Source organism: Clarias gariepinus, chromosome 6 (assembly GCF_024256425.1).
Source record: "Clarias gariepinus isolate MV-2021 ecotype Netherlands chromosome 6, CGAR_prim_01v2, whole genome shotgun sequence".
In the NCBI taxonomy this organism is placed as follows: Eukaryota; Metazoa; Chordata; class Actinopteri; order Siluriformes; family Clariidae; genus Clarias; species Clarias gariepinus.
The window spans coordinates 29,650,842-29,677,193 of NC_071105.1; the positions used below are offsets into that span (position 1 = coordinate 29,650,842).

The 26,352-nt window shown below is 39.0% G+C and overlaps 1 protein-coding gene across 1 annotated transcript in view; it reads left to right on the forward strand.

Annotated features, from left to right (window-relative positions):
• The first annotated feature begins 7,975 nt into the window (after positions 1 to 7,975).
• Positions 7,976 to 26,352, forward strand: part of igfbp2a (insulin-like growth factor binding protein 2a) — a 58,706-nt gene continuing 40,329 nt past the window's right edge. Inside the window, exon 1 of the mRNA XM_053499429.1 lies at positions 7,976 to 8,468. Coding sequence (XP_053355404.1) covers positions 7,997 to 8,468 — 472 coding nt within the window. The 5' untranslated portion in view covers positions 7,976 to 7,996. The remainder of the gene's footprint in view (positions 8,469 to 26,352) is intronic.

Sequence of the window (26,352 nt, forward strand, 5' to 3'; positions counted from 1 at the left end):
GTGAGATTTGTACGCATCTGAAAGCTGAATAAATAAGCAAAGGATTCAGCGTTTGTGTAAAATTCATAAGTATTGTTTCCATGGCATTTCCTGTTATCGTGGCAGCGATTTCAATCCATTTCACTAACCAATGAGAGGATTTGTGGGAGGAACTTTGAGTCCATGTCATTAATTTACTTACAACCAATAAGAAACACGTGCAGCCCCGCCCCAGATTCAGCCCCGCCCCGATCTGCAGGCTGCAGACAGGGGCTTCTCGCCCAGTCAGTACGTAAATTTAACAGAATGTATAATATTGCATTTCTTTTTTACGCAGATAGATGAGTGCGTTAATCGTACAGGCGCCGCGGATAAAGTGTGTGTGTTTTGTAACTGCCACCACTGTGTTGTATATCACATCACACTGTAAAATTTTTTCGTAATTTTAACAGTAAAATACCATATAAATGCTACAGAATCAAACCGTATTTTACAAAACTTGGGATAAAAAAACTGTAATTAGTTTTACAGAGTAAGACCTTAAATTTAACAGTTAAAAACATATAAAAATATGGTTTATTGGAGTAAAATTTATAGTATTATCATTTATTTATTTATAAAATGAAAACCTTCAGAGAAGGTATTTGTTACTAATATCATAAAGGCTCAGTTTATATTTTACTAAACCTTTGTTGATAGAGTTTAAAAATCAGAAAAATATCTGCTTTGTAAAAAATAAACCGTAAATTTTACGGTCAAAAACTGGCAGCTGTGGTTGCCAGAAATTTACCGTCAAAAATACGGCAGCAACATTATTGGTTGTACGGAATTGCACTCATTATACTGTATATTTTAGGTATTTAAATAATTTTTCCTACGGTTTATAAATAAACCGTAAATTGTACGGTAAAAAACTGGCAGCTGTGGTTGCCAGAAATTTACCAGACATGCACGTGAGCACCTTTCCTTCCCTTTTTTTCCCTTCCCCCCTCCTTTAACCCTTTCTTTCCCTAAGTAAAATTTCCCCTTTTCCATAAGACCTCATCCGTGTTTCTTATTGACCCCCTTGTGCCAAACCCATTACAAAATACATGAACCTAACACCCTGGTGCAGTGTGCACTTAAAAACCACAATGCAGGACAGAGGACATAAACAATTTTAACATGTGTGTGATAAAATCATTTTTTCTGTAAAGTTGTAATAAAAGCCCTTCTATAAAATTATATGCTTAGATTGTCTGCCCAAAACGCTTAAAAATGTCCACCCTGACATTTGTATATTTGATGTTAAGAATTTAAATATTGTTTTGCTGTCTTAATAAAAATACATAGGTCCATGCTGATGTCTGAGACTTGAATACATTTTCATGGGTTTTGACAATTTGATTTAGGTTTGTATTCATCAATTAGTATCAAGTACTCTTTATAGTTTCTTAACAGTAAAATCCGAATGCTTAGCAATGTAACTTCTATCTCTTTTAACTCCCAGCTAGTGTGATAAAATGATGCTTTCACAGAATTGCTGAATGAATTCACTGTGGTTATTCATAATAAAAAACAATGATAGCAATTGTGTAGCAAGCATGGTAGTGTAGTGGTTAGCATTGTCGCCTTCCACTGGGTTTGATTCCTGGCCAGGCTTGATTCCCATGAATAATGATTCTCATTATTATTACAATATAAATCTTTAAATTAGACAGTTCTGAGCTGTAAAAAGCATGGTTATGATCCGTATTTGTTACAATGTAAACCCTGGAATTTGAGGGAAATAAACTGTTTTTATAAAAACATAAACATTTTAATTAGACTAACACTCAAATCTGTAAAATATACAGTACAATGAGTGCAATCCCGTACTACCAAAAACATTGCTACCATATTATTTACGGTAAACTTTTGGCAACCACAGCCGTCATTTTTTTACTGTAAAATTTACATTTTTTTAAAATATTTTTTTTACAGTGCAATAACGGTGCTACCGTATTATTTATGGTAGAATTCTGGCAACCACAGCTGCCAGTTTTTTAACATAAAATGTACTATTTATTTTTTTACAGTGCATGTATGTACAGTATGATGCCCTTTATGAGTTGCTGCGTGTGTCCGCAGAGAAAGTGTGCGCGTGAGGAGGAGAGAACGGAGCAGGAGCTCAGCTGTGCTCCGAAACGCTCTATTGTTTTACCCTTTTCTTTACTTTTATTGGATGTTTTGTATTATAATTTTGTGACGCTGAAAAAGGCTGATTAAAGGTTTTGTGCTGAACGCTATTGTTGGCTAACTCTTTTTTTCATGTTCTGTAACAGACCCTCGTGGGACCCCATATTTCACATATACCTATATAATTTTGTAGGCAATCTATGAGAATATTTTGATCTATAGTGTCGAATGCAGCACTAAGCATCAAGTAAGACTAGTATTGAGATGCAGCCTTGGTCTGAAGCTAAAAACAAGTCGTTTGCAATCTTAACCAGTGCAGTTTTTGTACTATGACTGAAACCTGACTGAAATTCTTTAAGGATGGTGTTTTCCTGCAAGAATGTGCATATTTGAGCTGATACTACTTTTTCTATATTTTTAATATAAAGGGAAGGTTTGAAATCGGTCTGTAATTTGTAATTTTATTCGCGTCCAAATTAGATTTTTTAAGAAGCGGCTTAATACCTGCCAACTTGAAAGGTTTAGGGACGTGACCAAGATATAATGAAGAATTAATAATGTTTAGAAGTGGCTCTCCATCACTTCTGTAAGCATCACTTCTTTTTAAAAATCTGGTTGGGATTGGGTCTAACAGGCACGTTGTTGAGGTGATATGTTTATACAGCTTTTCCTGTCTTATACCTGTAAAGCACTGAAAATCTAAATGTGAAGCTATAGGCTGAACTGGATCGTGAGATACTATTAGAGGTTGAACCTCCGTTATTTTCTTCCTGATACTATTGATTTTTTCATTAAAGAAGTCCATAAAGTCTTCACTTCTAAACTGTGATGGAATACTCTCTGCGGGCATCTTAGGTTTTGTTAGGTGATCCACTGTACTAAATAAGAACCTGGGGTTGTTTTGGTTTCTTGCTATCAGTTGGCTAAGATGCTCGGTCCTAGCAGTTTTTAGAGACTATCTTTAGCTGCACATACTGTCTTTATACGCAATTCGAAAAACTTCTAATTTAGTTTTCCTCCATTTTCGCTCGAGCTTACGGGTTGCTCTCTTTAGGGCGCGAGTATGACTGTTGTACCACAGTGCAAGTGTTTTATCTCTGACTTTTTTTTTAATCTGATGGGAGCAACAGTGTCTAATGTACTGGTAAAAATAGTGCCCATGCTGCTAGTCACTTCATCTAGATTATCTGCATTTAGGGGTCAAATAAGAAATTGGGACAGATCCGTCAGATTACTTGTGAATCTGTCTTTAGTAGTCGGATTCATATTTCTAAAAAATTGATAACGTGGGGAGACACAGCTAATCTGTTCTACGGGTATATATCAGGAGGCGATGATCTGTGATATCATCACTTTGAGGTAAGATCTCTATATTAGAGACATCTACACCATAGGATATAATTAAATCTAGTGTATGATTAAAGCGGTCAGTTGCTCCAATTATATTTTGTTTAACCCCAAAGGAATTTAGTTAATCCATAAATGCAAGTGCTAAAGCGTCGTTAGCATCATCTACATGAATGTTAAAGTCTCCTACTGTCAACACTTCGCAGAGTTAACCAATAGGTCTGATAGCAGATGTCCAAATTCTTTAAGAAAATCGACATATGGCCCTGGGGTCTGTACACATGGCCAGGGTAAAATATAGCAAGGAGTTTATTACGTATTTCATTGAGTGCAACATTAATGATGAGCACTTCAAATGAGTTAAACCTGGGCCTTATTTTCTGAGTAACAGTGAGTAAATCATTGTAGATAGTGGCGACACCCCCACCGCGACCAGTTAGACAGGGCTGGTGCTTATAGAAATATCCTGACGGAGTAGACTCATTCAGACTCATTCAGACTAATATTTTCATTTGGTTTAAGCCAGGTTTCGGTGAGGCAGAGTGCGTCAAGGCAATAATCTGAGATCATTTCATTAACAATAAGTCCAAACTTTAAAGGTAGATTTTGATTACTTATTTGGCCTTTTTCTGGTTTTCTGGTTATCAGATTGTTTCGGGCAAATTTAACAAATTTATTCTTTTTTCCCACTATTCGGGGAACAGACACAATTTCTATAGGACAAGCTATGTGTGTGTGTGTGTGTCTATCAGTATGGTGAGTTGTGATGTGGCTAATGTGATTGTCTGAAAGGACCGCTGCTCCAGCTCTGCTAGGGTGCAGTCCATCAGTGTGGTAGAGCCTAGGACGCTCCCAGAAAACATTCCAGTTATCAACAAAGGGTAATCTCTGTTGTTGACACCAAGATTGTAACCATTCATTAAAGGCAAATAATCTACTGAACCTATCTATTCCTCGCTGAAATGTGGGAAGCGGTCCAGATACAATTGGACCTGGGCAGAGAAACATGCGGGGTTGAGGTTGTAGGAGAATTCTCATGCCGAGAATTTACCTGGGGCAGGTGAGCTTTAAATAATTACCTTTTTTTCAAAATATGTTCCATTATTTCACAATATCATTTTCATATTACATAGATGTGTCTTATTTATTCATAGAGTTATTTATTTCATCATGTCCTATTTATTTATTTATTTAATTTTGAACACTTTGGAGTTCCATACGTGTCTTCTCCTTTGAGCGCTGATGATGGGTCATCCTCCTCGTGCATTTAAGGAGAAATGACGTTAAATACAAGGTCTGTATACACATGTTCACTCCCCTAAGTCACATATGACTGAAAAAGTATCACTAAATGTAACATTTATTACTGTTACCGTGTTAAGGTTACACTCAAACTTTCAGGCTGGTCTGAGGTAAGATAATTTAGCTGAGAATAGCTGCTAGTTAAACAAAGAACCCCACCTGTGTATGAAAGAAACAGCTAAGATGTCTGAGCTTTTTAGCTTTCTTTGTAGAATGTTTGCAGGGCGTACGAAGATGGTAAAGTGATGAATGAATGCTACACTGTTAACTGTAGTGCTAGCATGACGAAGGCATTTTGTTAGGTTGCTAGCATTAGAACTTTATTAATCTCACTGCTTGAGAGAATAAAATGCTGGGGTGATACAAAACACTGATCTTCTCACAAATATGCAGACTCCCTAATCTAATATACAGGTATAACCTAATCCTCCCGTTTTTCACTTGCTAGTAATTCACTTCGCGGTTTAATTTACTCTGCAAATTTTTTCCGTGTTTCTCCTGAGTTATAACAATACTTTACACCTTCCCCCTTTGGCAAGTATGCAAATGTATCACCAGTAATTGCATGTAAGCTAACCAGGTAGCCCTCTTTAACCAAAGCTGCTTGTGACTTAGGCTAAATTAACTATCAGTCAACACGCCAACCACAGGAAAAAGTACCACAGCTGAACAGGTAACTACTAGATGAAGTATTAATTTTAATATTTTGGTGATTGAAATTTGTCAGTGTGACCCCAGCTATGACATTTTTCGGTAATTAGCTTAAAATCAACGCAGACCACAAGATCAACTAGTCTGACATAAACAAAAATATATAAAAACATATAAACATATTAAAAAAAAAATAATAATAATATGGAGGAGCTTTATCTTAAAAGCCATGTTAATTTAGTTGTTTTATTTTTGGTAGCAACTGTCTCCATGTTTTTGTTTCAGGTTATGTATACCCTATCTTAATGGACAGCTTTTTTCATTTTTTATTTAGTATCAATCTGATAACACACTAAATTTATAGTCTTATTCAGTTTAATCTTTGCTATTCAACAAAATTTTTACTTTCTTTCATTTCTTTCTTTCTAAGGTTGGAACCAAGATGGTGGAATACCTCCAGCATGCTGAAGTGTCAAGGCCGTACCCCTACATCCTGACGTTGGGAGATAATGACCAGCGCTGCTTTCAGGCATTCGTCATTCTGGTGGGACAGGCTCTGGAGCAATGCACACTACTTGGGGTGGTTGATGTGTGCTTCAAGGCATTTGATATTTTTGACATTAACTATCGAAAGCAGTGTGCTCCTGTAGAGGACTTTTTGTAATGTCATTTTCTACCTGAAAAGTCATAGACAGTGTTTGTATGTTAAAATGAGACCAGGGCTGGATAGTTTTGTTCTGCAGAAAAGATATCTGAAGTCACAGAGAGATTCTGCTCTGTAGAAGCTGCCTCAGCCTATTTGTGTTATTACTCCATTCTGCCCTTGTGAGTAATAGTATAGTAATGATGTCGCTGTTGATTATCTGCTCTTGTGCTTTTGAAAAATAAATGTTTTTTCTATGAACATTTAATAGGATGTTGTTTATATATATATAAACAATAGACCAGTATATCAAAGTAATTTAACTGTTTAATAGACATGGGTAGTTTATATTTTTACAGATTCACTGTAAAACAATAAAATAATAATAACCTATTTGTGAGGTAGAAATAACCCAACATTCCAGTTAAAATGAACCAACATTTGGGTAGAACATTTGACCAATTTATGTGGTAGAATTAACCCAGCATTATAGTTAAATATGACCCAGCATTTGGGTTGAATATTTAACCCATTTTGCTGGGTTAAATTAACCCAGCATGTAGTTAGTCCAATATTTACCCAGCAGCTGGGTAAAAACAACCCAAACTGGGTCGCAGTATTTTTAGGGTGCATATCAGTGGCACCGCCCTCCCTGATAAGAGGGGCTAAAAATGTAAAATATATTTTTACAAATTAAGTTTTTAAATTCGCTTTACCCACCAGTATGTGCCTACATGCGATATGAATAACATATACAACATTTCCCACCTAATGACATTCATTCACCAGTGAATTTCCACAGACAGACTTGTATCGTTTCTGTCATGGGGCGCTAAGAAAAAGCGCCCCTGAGTGCAGCCAAATAGCCCGTCATGTACTGTTGCTAGGGTAAATTAATAAATATGCGGCCAATCACTTTCTCAGAATTTTATGGTCTTGGGGCGCTGGAAATTCTGCCCCAAGCAGCAGAAAATACCGCGAGATTTAAGTTTTTTTTTCTTTTGAGGCGCGGCCAATCAGAGTAATGATGGCGAACTTAACGAGCGAAGAGCAGTTTCCACCAAATTCGGTGAGATCCTTATTAATATACCCGTTTTAGACTGTTGTGTTCAATTGCATTTTTAAAACTGTTTTTCTTTGTGTGGACCATTTTGAGATGCCACTTTGCTTGAAAGGTGATCCAGCTGATCATACCCTTTGATGTTGATTATTGTATTTGATACTCTCTTAAGCATGCATGGCGTATTATACAATGTAAATTTGTTTATTTACTTTATCTGTGAAACTGGTGATTTTTGAGGAGGAGATTAAATCATTACTGTTAATTGTAATCATCGTCTGACTGTTGATGTTGTTCATCATGAAAATGATGAATTCTTATATTGGACTAAGCAAATAAATATTTTGTCACATCAGCCCCACCAGGAAAAATTTTCACCAGCCGCCACTGGTGCATATATTTACAGTTCACCTTTAGGTATATGCAACCATAACATTTTCTACCGTATTTTAAAAAGTATTCTTGCAATCACAGTTGCCAGTTTTTAATGTAAAATTTACCGTTCACTTATACCTTTACCTTAAGAACATTTCCACCGTATTTTACAGTGGATTTCTGGCAACCACAGCTGCCAGTTTTCTTTTTTTTTTTTTTACCGTAATTTTTTACAGTACAGCTTCCTATTTATCTGTCAACCCCCTTCCCCCCCCCCCCCCTTTTTTGTGCCTCAGACACTTTATCAGTGTCAAGTTCAAATCAGGGCATGTAAACGTGTACAAGTTTTGCAGGAGTCATAATCACTTGCCTGCATATTTCTGTCTACAATGACCGTTAGAAAAAGGAGCAGCTTGCGCGCATTTCTGTATTGACCTAAATGCACACGTTCCTCTCAGGCTGTTGTGTTATGTCAGCGCTACATGAGCCCCGATTGGCCAGCGAGCAGAAGCCAAGTTGTTGTATTTCACCTGTCTGCGTTTCCATTATCTTTAGCTTCAGATAAAAAGCGAAAGGAGAGCACTTTAAAATACCCAATTACAATGTCGCACGTATTGCTGGAGCTGCTGCTGTTGGTGGCATTTGCGGACGTCACGCGTACAGAGCTCGCGTTTCGCTGCCCAAGCTGCAGCGCCGAGCGCCAGGCGGCTTGTCCCACTCTCACTGCTGAGAGCTGCGGCGAGATCGTGCGTGAACCGGGCTGCGGTTGCTGCCCTGTATGTGCACGCCGGGTCGGAGAGCCATGTGGTGTCTACACACCGCGCTGCGCCAGCGGCCTGCGCTGTTACCCTGAGCCGGACTCGGAGCTGCCGCTGGAGCAGCTAGTGCGCGGCCTCGGTCGGTGCGCGCTCAAAGCAGATGCAGAGCCCAGCACGGGGAGCGCTGAACTTAGCGGTGAGTGACTGATTTTACTTCAATGCAGAACTTTAATGCTGTGGGCAAAACAGCAAAAAAGAATTATTAAATTGTACAAGCATAATTATTTTGTCCTTTATACAAATGTAAAGTATATATAACGTACAAAATAATTATCCTTGCCTAGCGAATTTGAAATCAAAATTGGGTCTAATAACTGTTGAGTTGGATGCTTGACTTTTTTTGCTTGAATTGTGCATACTGTATTTTGGGATTTCACGCCCTATCCGCAAAGAATGATGGTGTCAGCAGTTAAGTCTGGTGATAAGGAAAGCATTGGTTTGACCTCAGTATTTTTATACATTTTGAGCATATGCATCTAGACAACTTAAATGCAGAAATTGTAGATATACATAGGCATATATTCACAAGAGTCGGACAAGTGTCGAAAAAAGCTCTACTGTTATCTTTTTTCGTTTTAACATATTTGCTACTTTTATCTCTACAATATAGAGATTGATTAGCAAGGTGGACTTTGGCCTTGTCTTGTGGTAAATTTTTCACAGTGTGTGTTAAAAGGAATGCAGTTTGCAGTAAATGACTACCAATGTGCTCTGTTCCAATCTCTGTTTTGTAGAGCCCATGTCAAGTAAGTAAAAGAGCAAAAAGCATGTTATCTGGAAATGACAGACTGGCATAAGATACACACTTGACTTATGAGTTTCTTTGTAGGTGTTTGTCCTTCATATCAAATATGAGACCCCAGTGTACTACAAGAGTACAATGTGTACTCCTCACATTGCCTAAAACTAAGCTTTTACAAAATATTATTGATTTACCTGGTGTTTGTAAGGGAAACAAATGGCTATTTATTTTTTAATAAAAAGGATTATGGTAAAAAGAGTTAGTGGTATTTATTGTGAATTTTGAAAGTATTCACAGCGCATCACTTTTTCCACATTTTGTTATGTCACAACCTTATTCTAAAATTGATTAAATTAATTTTTTCTGTCAGAATTCTACACACAACACCCCATAATGACAACATAAAAAAGTTTTACTTGAGATTTTTGCAAATTTATTAAAAATAAAAAAATATATATGAGAAAACACATGTACATAAGTATTCACAGCCTTTGCAAAATTGAGCTCAGGCGCATCCTGTTTCCCCTGATCATCCTTGAGATGTTTCTGCAGCTTAATTGGAGTCCACCTGTGGTTAACTCAGTTGATTGGACATAATTTGTAAAGGCACACACCTGTCTATATAAGGCCCCACAGTTGACAGTTCATGTCAGAGCACAAACCAAGCATGAAGTCAAAGGAATTGTCTGTAGACCTCAGAGACAGGATTGTCTCGAGGCACAAATCTTGGGAAGGTTACAAAAATTTTTTCTTCTGCTTTAAAGGTCCTAATGAGCACAGTGGCCTCCATCATCTGTAGGTAGAAGAAGTTCAAAAAGACCAGGACTCTTCCTAGACCTGACCGGCCATCTAAACTGAGCGATCGATGGAGAAGGGCCTTAGTCAGGAGAGTGACCAAGAACCCGATGGTCACTCTGTCAGAGCTCCAGGGGTCCTCTGTGGAGAGAGGAGAATCTTCCAGAAGGACAACCATCTGTGCTGCAATCCACCAATAAAAGGCACATGGCAGCCCACCTGGAGTTTGCCAAAAGGCACCCGAAGGACTTTTAGACCATGAGAAACAAAATTTCCTGGTCTGATGAGACAAAGATTGAACTCTTTTGTGTGAATGCCAGGCATCACGTTTGGAGAAAACCATACACCGCTCATCACCAGGCCAATACCATCCCTACAGTGAAGCATGGTGGTGGCAGCATCATGCTGTAGGGATGTTTTTCAGTGGCAGGAACTGGGAGACTAGTCAGGATTAAGGGAAAGATGACTGCAGCAATTTACAGAGACATCCTGGATGGAAACCTGCTCTAGAGCCCTCTTGACCTCAGGCTTTGGCGACGGTTCATCTTTCAGCAGGACAATGCCCCTATGCACACAGCCAAGATATCAAAGAAGTGGCTTCAGGACAACTCTGTGAATGTTCTTGAGTGGCCCAGCCAGAGCCCAGACTTGAACCCGATCTCTGGAGAGATCTTAAAATGGCTGTGCATCGATGCTTCCCATCCAACCCGATGAAGCTTGAGAGGTGGAATGGACAAAACTGGCCAAGGATAGGTGTGCAAAGCCTGTGGCATCAGGACAAAAAGACTGGAGAATGTAATTACTGCCAAAGGTGCATCGACAAAGTATTTAGCAAAAGCTGGAAATACTTGTGATTTCTCAGTTTTTTTTTATTTTTTATAAAAAAAACAAAAAAAAAACCTCAAGCAAACTTTTTCTTTTACGTTGTCATTATGTGGTGTTGTGTGTAGAATTTTGAGGAGAAAAATAAATTTAATCCATTGTGGAATAAGGCTGTAACATAATAAAATGTAAAAAAGGTGATGCGCCGTGAATACTTTCCAGATGCACTGTATATGATAGCACTTTGAAATTCTGTTAAGTTGTGGTACTGAGCATTTTCTCCTTATTTTATAGTATCGGGCAATTCTTGCTAATATAACATCATTTTGTTGCTGTAATTATTGATGAATTGCTTAAAAAAAAAAAAAAAAAAACCTTCTGGTCAAACAAACAAAAAAGGACCAAAATGTTTATTGCGCTTGTTGGGACATTGTAAACAAGTCTTATCTACAAATAAATCAAGAACAAGTTGGCATCATCCGACAAAAACAAGCTTTACCATCTGGTAGAACAGCTGAAAAATATATGTCCTGCTTAGGAGGTATACTCAAAGATCTGATAAAAAAGGCTGCCTAACTGAACAAAAGTCCAAAATAATTCCCCTGCTTTTCTTTAAGAGCAAGTATGATTGGTATCCCTGCTGGGCAGTTCAGCAAATTGGATGCCAAAAATCTCAGTTCGACAGGCTCCAAAATAAACTTACTAGCTCCCCTGCTGCAGCTAGCAGATAACACAAACAATGTTACAAATGTTTTTGAGCTGTGTAAGGTTTGCATATACAGGAGGAATTAGTAGAACTGAAGATCTGAACAGAAACTTAGTATAATACATATATACTAATTATACTACATAATCTGCAAGTGTCTATTTGACAATGAGGTGGTTACAAGTCAATCATGTTTACAGAAGCAGAGACTTATTTACTCAAACAGCTGTTTACTCAAAAGCATAAAACCCCCAGGATATTACCATACATATGGGGCAGAGCTAATGCTTTATTAGAAACATCTTATAATCATGCAGATACAAATCAAGAGCATTAGTTAAAATGACCATCAGAATTAACAAAGCATGTGATCTGTTATTTTTTAATTATAGAATTAATGGTGGTACAAGGAGGGGTTGTGTATTTCAAAACCTGTTGATCTCCTGGAAATGTCGTGAACAACAGTATCTTTAATTTGCACAGTATTTTATGAAACAACAAAACATTAAGGGAGTAACAGGTAGATTACACCTGTTAGGTGTAGATGCCTCATTGATAAGAGTTACAGGGAAATGGGTAGATTATTTTGTGCAGCAAGGAAGGATATAGTAACACTATATGGAATATCAGAAATACTGTAAATCACTCTTTACAGTATTACATTGGTGAGAAGAAAAGAACCTTGAGGTGGATATGCTACTGTAGAACTGTAGAAGAGCTCATTTAGGTTTAATTTCTGTCAGCCACAAATCTGAAAATATCATGGATAAACAAAACAAAACTATATAAAAAAAAGACTAAAATCATAAAAAGAGATTTATTTTCTAATATTCCAGCTATCTTTTTGGGTGAGCCTGTGCCTATAATAGCATGTGCCTTGTGTTAGCCTGCAGAACCTTTTGCACACACTAAGTTTTTGTGTGTAAACTCTAGAGACTAGGGACTATTGAAGTTTAAAATCCAAGGTGATCATCAGGTTTTGAAATACCCAACCCGTTCATTTGGTACCAAAAACCATGCCATGGATACTGATACATACTGAGATCACTTTCCCCCATTAAAATTCTTCATGTGACCATTATTGGAAGATGTTTGCATGACCTTAACTTTAAAAGCCTTAAAAGCCACATCTTTGGAGCTTTGTACCTACGCTAAAGGACCATTATTCAGATTGCAGACACAGTCTGAGCATCATTCCCACTTTCTTTAAAAAAAAATCTATAACTGTTTCGGTATTCCAACTGCCCATTTCGAAGCCAGTATTACTCATAACATGTAACTCTAAGGTTGTATTTGTTGTGCCCTTTGTTCGGGCTAGGATGTCGTACTCGCTTAACAATGTCCATATTTCAGCCATGTATTTTTTTACTGCATCTAACACAATGTGACATAAATGCCACAAACTCAGAAATATGTATACTCAGCCAAGGTACATATACAGTGGAACATCGCAAGACGAGCAAAAAATTAATTAATAAATTTGGCTTGATAAACGTATGTTATATGTATCAAGTATTATCGAGTATCATGCGGCATGTATGCGCTTCTTGTTTTGATGCCGAGCATAACTTGATCACTTGATTTTGGGCACACCTAAAATAGACGCAGAATTATTTTTTAAAATCTAAATAAAAATGTTTTTCTAAACGTGTGGACTTTTGTTGTTTACTTACAATATTTGTTTTTTTTTAGGTCAAATGAGGTTTAGGCCTCGGGATGTTTAGCCAGCATCGTGATCCTCCTCTTTAATTTTCTACGTAGTTGTAAAGTTTTTCTAAAGTTACGTAGTATGAGAGGCGAGTTGCTCGGTCTGTCCGCTGTGCTTCGGTAAGCTTCTCTGGCGCCAGGAGAGACTCAGTCAAACACACACACACATGTTGTCTGTCAGAAAGGTCTCTGTTTATTAACAGCAAAAGATGGGGTTTATATATGTTAGACCAAACGCCTGTGCCATAGACATATGTTACTACAAAGAACATGAACCATTGTAAATGTCCTGGTGAGATCATGAAGAATCAAAGGAGAGGAAGATAGAGAGGTGTCCGTCCAGAGACAGATCACAAGATGTTGGCTCGAGTTAGGGGGAGAGGGGGAAGGAGACAGAGGGGGAGAGAGAGAGAGAGGGGGAGAGAGACATGAAGAGAGAATGGGAAGGTGAGCGTGGGAGCGTTCACACCTTAAGGAGCAGATGCAAGAGGAGACAGGAAGATAGCAACAGGAAAGATTTAACACGTTAATATCAGATCTATGAGGAAGAGAGCAAGAGAGTAGAAATAACTCCTTTATATATAAAATAATTCTAACAGTAGTCTAATCAGCTTAACCCCACACATAAAGTTTGTCAGACCTCACCGGCAGAAGTAGACTCCTCTTCTTCTTTGTCTTTCGGCTGTTCCCTTTCAGGGGTCGCCACAGCGAATCATCTGCCTCCATCTAACCCTATCCTCTGCATCCTCTTCTCTCACACCAACTACCTTCAGGTCCTCTCTCACTGCATCCATAAATCTCCTCTTTGTTCTTCCTCTAGACCTCCTGCCTGGCAGTTCCAACCTCAGCATCCTTCTACCGATATATTCACAATCTCTCCTCTGAACATGTCCAAACCACCTCAATCTGGCCTCTCTGACTTTATCTCCAAAGCATCTAACGTGGGTTGTCCCTCTGATAAACTCATTCTTAATCCTATCCATCCTTGTCACTCCCAAAGAGAACCTCAACATCTTCAGCTCTGCTACCTCCAACTCTGCCTCCTGTCTTTTCTTCAGCGCCACTGTCTCTAAGCCGTAGAGCATTGCTGGTCTCACCACTGTCCTGTACACCTTTCCTTTCATTCTCGCTGATACTCTTTTATCGCACAACACACCTGACACTTTTCTCCACCCATTCCAACCTGCCTGTACCCTCCTCTTCACCTCCTTTCCACACTCTCCGTTGCTCTGGACCGTTGACCCCAAGTACTTAAAATCCTGCACCTTCTTTACCTCTACTCCCTGTAGCCTCACCGATCCTCCTGGGTCCCTCTCATTTACACACATGTATTCCGTCTTGCTGCGACTAACCTTCATTCCTCTGCTTTCCAGAGCATACCTCCACCTCTCCAAATTTTCCTCCACCTGTTCCCTGCTCTCGCTACAGAGCACAATGTCATCTGCAAACATCATAGTCCATGGGGACTCCTGTCTTACCTCATCTGTCATCCTGTCCATCACCAGAGCAAACAAAAAGGGGCTTAGAGCCGATCCTTGATGCAGACCCACCTCCACCTTGAACTCTTCTGTCACACCTACAGCACATCTTACCACTGTCTTACAGCTCTCATACATGTCCTGCACCACTCTAACATACTTCTCTGCCACTCCAGACTTCCTCATACAATACCACAGCTCCTCTCTTGGCACCCTGTCATACGCTTTCTCTAAATCTAAAAAGACACAATGCAACTCCCTGTTACCTTCTCTGTACTTCTCCGCCAGCATCCTCAAAGCAAATACTGCATCTGATGTACTCTTTCTAGGCATAAAACCATATTGCTGCTCACAAATGCTCACCTCTGCCCTTAGCCTAGCTTCCACTACTCTTTCCCACAGCTTCATTGTCTGGCTCATTAGCTTTATACCTCTATAATTGCCACAGCTTTGCACATCTCCCTTGTTCTTAAAAATTGGCACCAATACACTTCTCCTCCATTCCTCTGGAATCCTCTCACTCTCCAAGATCTTGTTGAACAAACTTGTCAAAAACTCTACTGCCACCTCTCCTAAGCACTTCCATACCTCCACAGGTATGTCATCAGGACCAACAGCCTTTCCACTCTTCATCCTCTTCAACGCCCTTCTCACCTCACTTCTACCAATATTTGCTACTTCCTGTTCGACAACAGTCACCTCTTCTACTCTTTGTTCTCTTTCGTTTTCCTCATTCATCAACTCCTTAAAATACTCCTTCCATCTTTTCATCACCCTCCTGGCATCTGTCAGTACATTTCCATCTCTATCTTTAATCACTCTAACCTGCTGCACATCCTTCCCATCTCTATCTCTCTGCCTTGCCAACCTGTACAGATCCACCTCTCCCTCCTTACTGTCTAGCCTAGCATACAAGTCCTCATATGCTCTTTGTTTGGCCTTTGCCACCTCTACCTTCACCTTACTCTGCATCTCCCTGTACTCCTGTCTACTCTCTTCAGTCCTCTCAGTGTCCCACTTCTTCTTAGCTAGCCTCTTTCCCTGTATACACTCCTGGACTTCCTCATTCCACCACCAAGTCTCCTTGTCCACTTTCCCCTTACCTGATGATACACCAAGTACCCTCCTACCTGTCTCCCTGATCACATTGGCTGTAGTTGTCCAGTCAACTGAAAGCACCTCCTGACCACCCATAGCCTGTCTCAACTCCTCCCTAAAGACTTCACAAAATTCTTCCTTTCTCAGCTTCCACCACTTTGTCCTCTGCTCTGCCTTTGTCCTCTTCGCCTTCCTCACCACCAGGGTTATTTTACACACGACCATTCTGTGTTGTCTGGCTACACTTTCCCCTACCAACACTTTGCAGTCACTGATCTCTTTTAGGTTACAACGTCGACACAAGATGTAGTCGACCTGAGTGCTTCTGCCTCCACTCTTATATGTCACCCAATGTTCCTGCCTCTTCTGGAAGAAAGTATTTACCACTGCAATTTCCATCCTCTTTGCAAAGTCCACCACCATCTGTCCTTCTACATTTCTGTCCTGAAGACCAAACCTGCCCATCACATTTTTATCACCTCTGTTCCCTTCCCCAACATGTCCATTGAAGTCTGCACCAATCACCACTCTTTCACCTCTGTGGATGCTCTGCATTACTTCATCTAACTCACTCCAGAATTTCTCCTTCTCTTTTAACTCACATCCTACCTGTGGGCATAACCACTAACAACATTGAACATTATCCCTTCAATTTCCAGCTTCAGACTCATCACCCTATCTGATACTCTCTTCACCTCTAGAACATTCCTTACAAACTCCTCTTTTAGGATAACTCCTACTCCATTTCTTTTCCTATCCACACCATGGTAAAACAATTTGAACCCTGATCCTAAGCTTCTAGCCTTGCTACCTTTCCACCTGGTCTCCTGTACACACAGTATATCCACCTTTCTTCTCTGCATCATATTAAGTAACTCTCTTCCCTTCCCTGTCATGGTCCCAACATTCAAAGTCCCTACTATCACTCCTAAACTCTTGCCTTTCCTCTTCTCTCTCTGCTTACGAACACGCCTTCCTCCTCTCCTTCTTCGACCAACAGTAGCCCAATTTCCACCAGCACCCTGTAGGTCAACAGCACCAGTGGCAGTCGTTGTTAACCCGAGCCACGACCGATCCGGTATGGGAATTATATTCTTGATTCGCATCATTGATTTGGCAAATGTTTTACGTCGGATGCCCTTCCTGAGACAACCCTCTGCATTTATCCAGACTTGGGACTGGCACAAAAAGACACTGGATTGCGCCCCCCCCCCCCGTGGTTGCATTACCGGCAGAAGTAGACTAATGATTAAGAATGCGTCAGGGAAAAACAGCAAGAAAACTAACTCTGGCCATTTTAATAATGTATTGATAAATTAGTGATTTATTTATAAAATTTTTGTAACTATGTCATCTCATTATCTCCACAACAGTGGATGTGCCTATATTTACGTTTCATACATTTTTGTTTTCCATTAGTTTATATAAGTATGTATTTTTCATGTCTGTGAGCTAAGTATACACAGAGTTTCGGTAAATCTTTTGACCCGCTCAAGTTTACGCTTAAGTTTAATACCAAAATCTGGTATTTACTAATTATAAGCCAGGAAACGTAAGATCAGGGCAAATGTCGAAATACACACACGCACACACACACAAACTGTTTGGAGTGTAAGAGTTAATGAAGATCTTCTAGTACTGTTTACTAGAAAGTCACAAGAGCAGAGCCTTGGATTTAATCTTATGGTTTAGTTATGAAGCAAGCACCAATTTTCAGCAAGGTATGAAGCTTTGTTTCTTAATCTACGACACATTAAATTACACAACTTAAATGCACGCACACAAACACAAACAGTTTGGAGGTGAAAGTTAAGTAAATTATTCTAGTACTGTTTACTAGATCGAAAAAACGTCACAAGATCAGAGTCTGGGTTTACTCTTACGGCTTAGTTATGAAACGAGCACCAATTTTCGCAAGGTATGCAGCTTTATTATGTTTCGTTTTCATCCGGTGGTTCGTCTCCAGTTAAGGGAATTATGGCGTTGCTGATTGGTTGGTGTGTTGTTGTTGAGATAACGCCATCGGGAAAGCGCCTCAGTGAGGCAAGCGCCTGCAAGGGCCGAAGCACGAATGGCGAAAAAGTGGGCGAGCTTGCTTCCTTCAGACAACCATGATGTTCAGACGTAAAAAGGCTGTTCGGACTTTGTGTTTTTTGACTTCACAGAGCGGGTCCATCCCATAGCTGTTTGTCCCATTTAGAGGTGGTTGTGGGTGTAGCTACTCCCCGCATGGTTCCTCCTTTTCGTGCATACATTAACCTAGCGGTTGGTCTGTCACGTGGAAGGCCATCTCAGTGGAATTTTTGTAATTTAGATAAATTGTATTAACATGAGTCTAGTTCATACAGTATGACTAACTTAACACATCATCGCTCTTTGAATACACTAAGCTTTCATTCGATACCAAACATCCCATATCTTGCATACCCAATTATATCTTATCTATAGTAAGTGTTATTAGTGTTAAATGTTACACTTCCTAAGTTAAGAATGACCATGTTGAATACAACACGAAGATATCAAACATTCTATATGAGCACATAATATATAATTTGCCCAACTGGCATATTTTAACTGATTAGCATTATACTGTAAGTGTCCCTAAAGCAGGTATGTTCCTTGTTCTTGAGCCAAGAGTTGAAGCAGAGTCAGGGTGTTGGTGAAAGCATCTGGGCTTCCTCTATTGACGGGGTCACATTTCCAGCTGCTTTGTATTACCAAGAGAGATAACGTTGTCAGCGTGGCACCGTTTCGCTGGAAGGTGACAGATTCACGGCTCCCTTTGAGGTTGCCTGTTAGTCTCTTCAAAGTCGTCCTACACAATAGCCCCATAATTAAACTAATTAAATTAGAGATAAATTATTTTGTCTTTTTACTTAATATTTTCTATTAATCATTTTTATATGAATATTTTGGGGTTGTGGAATGAATCGTTGGAGTTTCCATTATTTCTTATGGGAAAATTCGCTCTGAGACAAATGGCATCCGGGATTGCTCTCGTGATTTATAGGCACCAAAGGGGGTGGTGTCGATATATATATATTTTTTTTCTCAAAGGTGTGCAAGACTTACTTTGTCTCGACTTATGAACAAATCTGACTTACTAACATGCTTATAAAATGCCACTTGTTTGTAAGTAGGGGACAACCTGTACCACACTGTAAACCCTAATGTTCAAAGTAAGTCCTGTGAGTGAGTCCTGTTAACTTAAATAATTACAATTAGTTCAAATTAATAGACGTATATGAGCATTCAGGACTTTTTGGCATTTATGAGTTTGTATAAATTACACTTTTCAAGTTAGCTAAAAAAAATTTTTTTTTTAGCATCTGTAAGTACTTAAGTAACAGTAACTGCCATGCGAAAGGCCAGGGTACGATTCCCAACAACTGGATTAAGTGCCTGTCCCAAGCCCAGATAAAATGGGAGGGTTGTGTCAGGAAAGGCATAAAACCTGTGCCCAGCTTGTGTGCTAATCGGATTGTCTGCTGTAGCGACCTATTGCCGGAAGCAGCCGAAAGACCAACAACAATTTATTTGATTTGCAACAACTAAAAAAAAGATAATGACTATATTATGAGTTAGGCTACTCAATAAAGCAAGTAAAGAACGATTAATATGAATTAGTACAACAAACTCAAAAACTCAAAGTTCCGTTTACTTAAAACCAACTTATTTGGGTTTACAGTGTAAGTATACTTAAAACTGTTCCACGTTACCACATAAAAGTACACTTTACACACTTAAAATTGTGCTATCGTAAAATGTAATTACAACTTAAGTACCCTCAGTACAAAACGAATTATTCCTAAACAGCACACTTCAACTATACTAATCATTAGTCTGACTGCAAGTATACATACTGTATATACATGTACACATGCAAGTATTTTTCACAATAGCATACTACTTTTACTTGGGCATGAACTTCAATTAAAAGAGTAAAATCTCACTGAGGTCTTTTCCTGCTGCACAAAAAAAAGTAAGTAAAAAGCTTACTTCTATTTGCATGTCGTCCTAGTACCAATATTTCTGTCTTGTGAGTATTGAGCAGAAGGTACAGTAGTTAAGAAGCATCCAGTGTCCAGTACATTCTTACACATTCTTAAACTTTATTAAGCTGGTGTTTTTTATCTGTCTTAAAACTGTTCATCTTGCTAAAACATACAGCTTTGTGTCATCACATAAAACAGTAAAAATAATACAAATTACATTACCCAGATAAAGCATGTTGAGGTATCTGGGAATTTGAACATCAACTTCTGCTTCTGACTCAAAAAAAAAAAAAGCCATTAGCCAACTACAGGGGACACAGGGATCAACTCTGGAATCACTTTTTAATTCTTGGCTTGACAGCTTAGCAGGTTACACAATGATTGTTCAAAGTAGATTCAACTCTTTAACTTGGTTACTTGCTCTCAAAGGACTTTATCACTAGTGAGTTCTTGATTGCGCTGATGTTTCCAAGGTCTGTGAAATCTGCCAGGGATTTTTCTACTGTTCAGCGATCTTGTTGTTAATGCTTTTCACCAGCTGAATCTATTTAACCTCAGCCAACCTTTTGGGTTCTCTTTGTTTTCCAGTCCCTTTCCCAGTGGTAGAAGTCTATCTTAGAAGTCACCACTGAAATTGGGTAAGCTTGTCAGTTAGATTTTTACTACTGGCAAAAATCTGTGCTGCAGAAGTTGGTTGCAGATTATGTCTGTTGTGAGATGCTGTCACAACCAAATTTTCTATCGTATCAGTTTCTGCAATCCCAGTAACCATTTGAGCACATACAAATCGTTGCTAAATGCTTTCAACTTACATACACGACCCTGTAAATCTACTCTTTCAGGTGTTGGAGTCCATCTTTCCCAGTTTACCAGAGACAGGAGTAGCTGCAGATCGGAGTAATGGGCGTGTCGAAAGGTAGGGGCGTGTCGTAAGGTTGGGGCATGCCAAAAGGTCTTTATAATTATTTGCGCAGGTTGCCTGTATCACACAAAGGATAATATTAAACGCTATTGTTCTTTCTAATGCATTTAAGTAATGCAGCCAAAATAATCCTCTATATTAAAATTAGATTTTTTTCCTGTAAAATATCGATATTACACATATTCCTGTCTAAACATTCTACTGCGTTGCCACGGGTTAGTGATGTCATCCTCACGCATTTGAGTCATGGTCGTGGCTAGAAGGAATATATAGCTCCAACCGGAAACTAACAATGAAATAAATTGTTATACCTATTGTATCGTTTTTCACGTCTAAGCCTAATCCTTTCTGTAATACAAAAAGTTGTTGTACAGTAAGAGAAAAATAATGTTAGATTGATGTGCGCATGCCCAATAGCTAGAGCTGTATTCCTTCTAGCCTTAACCGTATTAAACCCATAATCAAAATCAAATTACAATTATTTAAAAGAATGTAGTACCACAAGCTGTTTATAATTTTTTTTAATGTAATTTTTATATTTTTGCAATACTATTAACTCTGTATTGGTTAAACAAGACCAAAAAACAGAATTAGTCATTCAGAATGTTTTGAACTGACAGTTGTTTTTCAATAAAACATTTATTTAGTTCCAAATGTGAAGGCAGAACTGCTTCGTTTAATACACTTAAAGTTGTACTTTTGTACAATTTAATTACAACTTAAATACACTTAGTACAAAATTAGTTGTTCCAAAATAGCAAACTTCAAGTATACTAGTCATTAGTCTGGCTGCAAGTACATTTAAGTATGCTTTGGCATGCTAGGATTTAGTATACTTAGTATACTTTTTTTTTACTAGGGTACCCCTGTCTCATCTTACACAGTAAACCCTTCTCCTCTCTTATTTGAATTTCACACACACAAATACACAGACATTAACAGAAAGACAGTTTTGTTGGAAAAAATAAGCAAGAAACATCGCTAATGACACCCAGGTGAGCGTATACTAATGGAATCACTGCTGCTGCAGTGTTTCTGTGTAGAGCAGTGTGTGTGTGTTTCTGTGTGTGTAATGCAGAGAAGGGGGAGTGTGTGAACCGGCACGGTTTCAAATTGTGCGCGCACACATAACGCACAAAAATAACAACAGGCTGAGGAAGAAAAAAATTATTTTTAACCTCTAATGAGACTTTCTTTTGTTTTACACGAAACAGTACACGCGCGCTGTACACATGCACTTTCAAACACAAAATAAAATATGTTTTACACACACATGTGGTCACAGTGTTATAGTAAACAGTACACGCGTGCACAGATGTTTTTTATACCAGTGAGAGATGTGCACTAAGACCTAGCAGGGGAGACGATTACCCACAATTCCGCAGCGCAAAAAAGAGAAAAAACATTGGCTCAATTGTGATCATGTGACGGTGTCACGGTACTTGTAAACCAACACTTGCTCGTTTTTAAGTCAAAATTGATTTAAAATCTTTGCTGGTTTTGTAGAACACTCGCAAACCGTGTTACTCGCAATCCGAGGTTTCACTGTACTAATACTTTACTGATAGTGCAATAGTTAAGTGGTGTTTTTTTTTTCCTATTGTACTACTAATTCCTTATTTAGACTGATCCTGAGGATGATCCTGCTGTTGAGAGGGGCATTTGTATGTACAGATGTCGCCATTAAGACTGCGCTTGTTTTCCCGCGAGATGCCGCAATTTAGCACGCGGCGTGCCGCAACTTGCCGGAGGCAACATTCGGGATTTTAAAATAAATGTTTTGTTCTTCACTGAACATCCGCCAGATGGCGCATGGAAGGACTTTATAAAGCTAAAGCAAACATGAATTTTATTTTGTTTTACAACAGATATTTCATAATGAACGTGTTCATATGTGCTTCGTGTTATTTTCATAATGATGAAATGAAATGCTCAAATTCGTGCTTTAAAAGTTTTTTATATGGTTTTTGTGATGTCTTAACAGGGACAAAATAATAAAAGACATCGCAATGCCTCAGTTTAAATGGTATTGAAATTATAATTAAATTTCCTGATAGTAGGCTATCTGATAGTGTTAACTATGCGAATGTCCGGATTCGTGAATATGCCAACATATTTAAAAACGTTAAATATTGGCAGGGGGAATTGGCAGAATTGAGGGGTTTAAAACTATTTAACAAGACTGAGCAGACGTCTCTGCCTAAAATGTATTTCGCCAGCAAAACATAGTATGGGCCAATATAGAAATAAAATGTTTAATAGTACCAATCTAATTAGACTTCATAATTACTTTGAGTGTAATTTACAAATTTACTGATTATATTATTTTTTTATGTGTATACAGTATGTGTTTGTATGTGAATATATTATATAAGTATGTGTTTGTGCGCGTGTCTCATATGTAACATTCATATTAAATGCAGTTCATGATAAGTGCATGTTGTTAAAGTATTTGTGGATATGTATGTACAGTAACGACGCGGCTCGCGCGAGGAACAGTGCCGCGCATAAACAGTTTAGTGCGCGCTCTCGGGTTAAAGCGCACAGAGCACAAACTCTCTCTTCCTATAAATCCTCGGTAAGGGCATACAGTTAGCCGCGAGAACATCTTTACCTTTTTTTTTTATTTAGTTTGCAGAATCCCGCCCGTTCTCGCGTAGACGGCGGAGCTCTGGTTATTTTTATTTTTATATTTTAAGGTGTGTGTGTCCGCGCGCGCGTCTCATATACAATGTATGTGCTTCATATTATTTTCATAAGGATGAAATGAGATGCCCAAATTCGTGCTTTGAAATTCATAGTAAGTTTCTTATATAGTTTTTGTAATGTCTTAACAGAAACAAATTAATAAAAGACGCTGCGATGCCTCAGTTTAAATGGTCTTAAATTAATTCAATTACCATCAATCAATCAAGTCGCCATCATCAAAAGACATGAATGAACTATATATATATATATATATATATATATAAACATAATATATTCAATAAACTTGTAAATTACACTCAAAGTAATTATGAAGTCTGATTTAAGTGGGACCATTAAACATTTTATTTCTATTTATTCTATCATTAAATCTCATTATAAATCTCAATTCTGCCAATTCCCCCATCCGCAAACCGGTTTGATAACTTCACACCTACATCAAAGGTGAGAAAAGGGATGTGAGTGTGCTGTCTCGTTGTATATACTGCACACACACACACACACACACACACATATATTATTTAGTACAACAACATTCCTCCGTGCTCGGAAAAAAAGGTTTTGGTGCGGTTGAGCGCTGATTACACTGTAGGAAATGTAGAAAATTAAAAAGAAGAATTTTTATTTAGACTATTAAAAAAATTAACCTGCGTCTATTTTAAGGCGTGCCAGCTGCCACTTTTTAGTTAGAAGTTTTCAATACAAATCTTATAATGCCCACATGATAAAACATTCCCCTTGTTAATATTTTAACTATTAATTTTACTATTTTAGCTATTACTATTTCGTTTACTCCCAAATAACATTAAAACAAGAATTAAATGTTTAATATATAGGCCTATTGTTGACTACGTTTGGGCCGTGTAACGGGTTTGACTCTAAGTGCCCGGGCAGCACCATGAAGCACGGACTCGCGGTGAGGTCTTACGGGAAAAAATGGAAAGAAAAGGGTTAAAGGAGTGAGGATGGAAAGAAAGAAATGTGCAGGTTTGGTTGGAATGCGGACACGGCCTGGTGAGCGGTGGGCAGCGGACAGAGTGCATTTGCACCGTGTAGTAAAATCCACTGTAACCCAACAAACCCCGAGGATTTTATAGAGTGGGGTGCAAGCGCGGGATCATTAGCAAGGATAGCTCACCAGCAGTGTCCTATTCTAACTAAGCCCCGCTTCTTGCATATCTGAAGGGGAGGACGCCTAACTAATGAGCGAGGAGCGATATTGATTTGGGTGCACGCCGTGACAGGCTGAAAAACCCATTGTCCTCAAAAATGTAACAAATTAAAATTTTATTTGTCACATACACAGTCATACACAGTACGATATGCAGTGAAATGCTTATACGACCGCCGGTGACCTTAAAAAGAAATTAAAAAAACTATATATAAGGAATAAATATTAATAAAAAGAAATAAAATACAAAGGAAAATAAATGTAACTAGTAAAATAAACAAACTGTACAGATAAGGGCATGTAAAAATATTACAAAATATAGAATATAGGAATATGGGGGGGGAATATATATATAAAATTTAAAAATGTTTTAAAGTGACATTAAAATGTTTTAAAGTGGCAAAGTGTCTTGTGCAATGGCAGATAAACATGTATTGTATAAAGTGACTTATGAAAAGTGACATGTGCAATGGCTTCAGATATGTAAATATGTATTGCATGAATGTGTCCATGATTGTCCAGTCAGTGTCAATGTTTAAAAGATATTACTTCTGTGTGGTGTGATGTGATTGAGAGACATTATCGCCTGCGGGAAGAAGCTCCTCCTCAGTCTCTCTGTGTTGGCCTTCAGGGAGCGGAATCGCTTTCCAGACCGCAACTGAGAAAACAGTCCATTGTTGGGATGGCTGAGGTCCTTCACAATCTTCCTGGCCTTGGTCCAGCACCGCTTGCTGTAGATCAAGTGCAGGTCAGGGAGCTCGGTGCGGATGATGCGCTCAGCTGATCACACCACCCTCTGTAGAGCTCGTCTGTCCTGCATGGTGCTGTTTCCAAACCAGGTCGTAATGTTTCCCGTCAGGATGCTCTCTATGGTACAGGAGTAGAAATTCCTGAGCACTCTAGCAGTCTAAAGTCTCTCAAGCGTCTAAGGTGGTAGAGACGTTGCCGGGCCTTTTTTTCCACGGTGTTGATGTGACAGGACCATGACAGGTCCTGCGTGATGTGAACACCGAGGTATCGGAAGCTGTCCACTCTCTCCACTGGGCTCCTGTTGATGATGGGGGTCTGGTACTTCCTCTCCTGCTTTGTACTAAAGTCCACTATCAGCTCCTTTGTCTTGCTGACGTTCAGGAGGAGATTGTTCGTCTGGCACCAGTTCTCCAGATTTACAATCTCCTCTAGGTAGGCCGACTCATCATTGTTAGAGATCAGGCCCACCACGACAGTGTCGTCAGCAAACTTGGTGATGGCGGTGGAGTTGTTAGTGGCCACGCAGTCGTTTGTGTACAAAGAGTACAGCAGTGCTGAGAGTGAGTGAGGCTTAGACATGTCCGCCCATCCTTACTGCCTGTGGTCTGCCAGTCAGAAAATTGGAGATCCACTGACACATGGATGAGCTGAGTCCCAGGTGCTCCAGCTTAGTGGTGAGTGTGGAGGGAATTATGGTATTAAATGCGGAGCTGTAGTCGATGAAGAGCATTTTAACATAATTCCCTTTCCTAGTGTCCAGGTGAGTAAGTGATGTGTGGAGGAGATGAAAGATTGCATCGTATGCAAACTGTAGTGGGTCGAGTGTGTCCGGTAGTGAAGAAATTATAAAGTCTCTGACCAGGCGATGAGGTTTCTTCGGAACAGGAACAATGATGGACTCTTTGAAGCATGTGGGGATCTTTATCACGACTGAGATAAAGAGATGTTGAATATCTCAGTGAACACAGGTGCTAGCTGGTCTGGGCAGGCTCTGAGGATACGACCTGAGATGCCGTCTGGTCCTGCTGCTTTCCTGGTGTTAACTCTCTTGAAGGCTCTCCTCACGTCATGTTCAGTGATGATGAACGCACTTCCGGTGCTGGCAGTGTCTTCCTGTCTGTAGCCGTT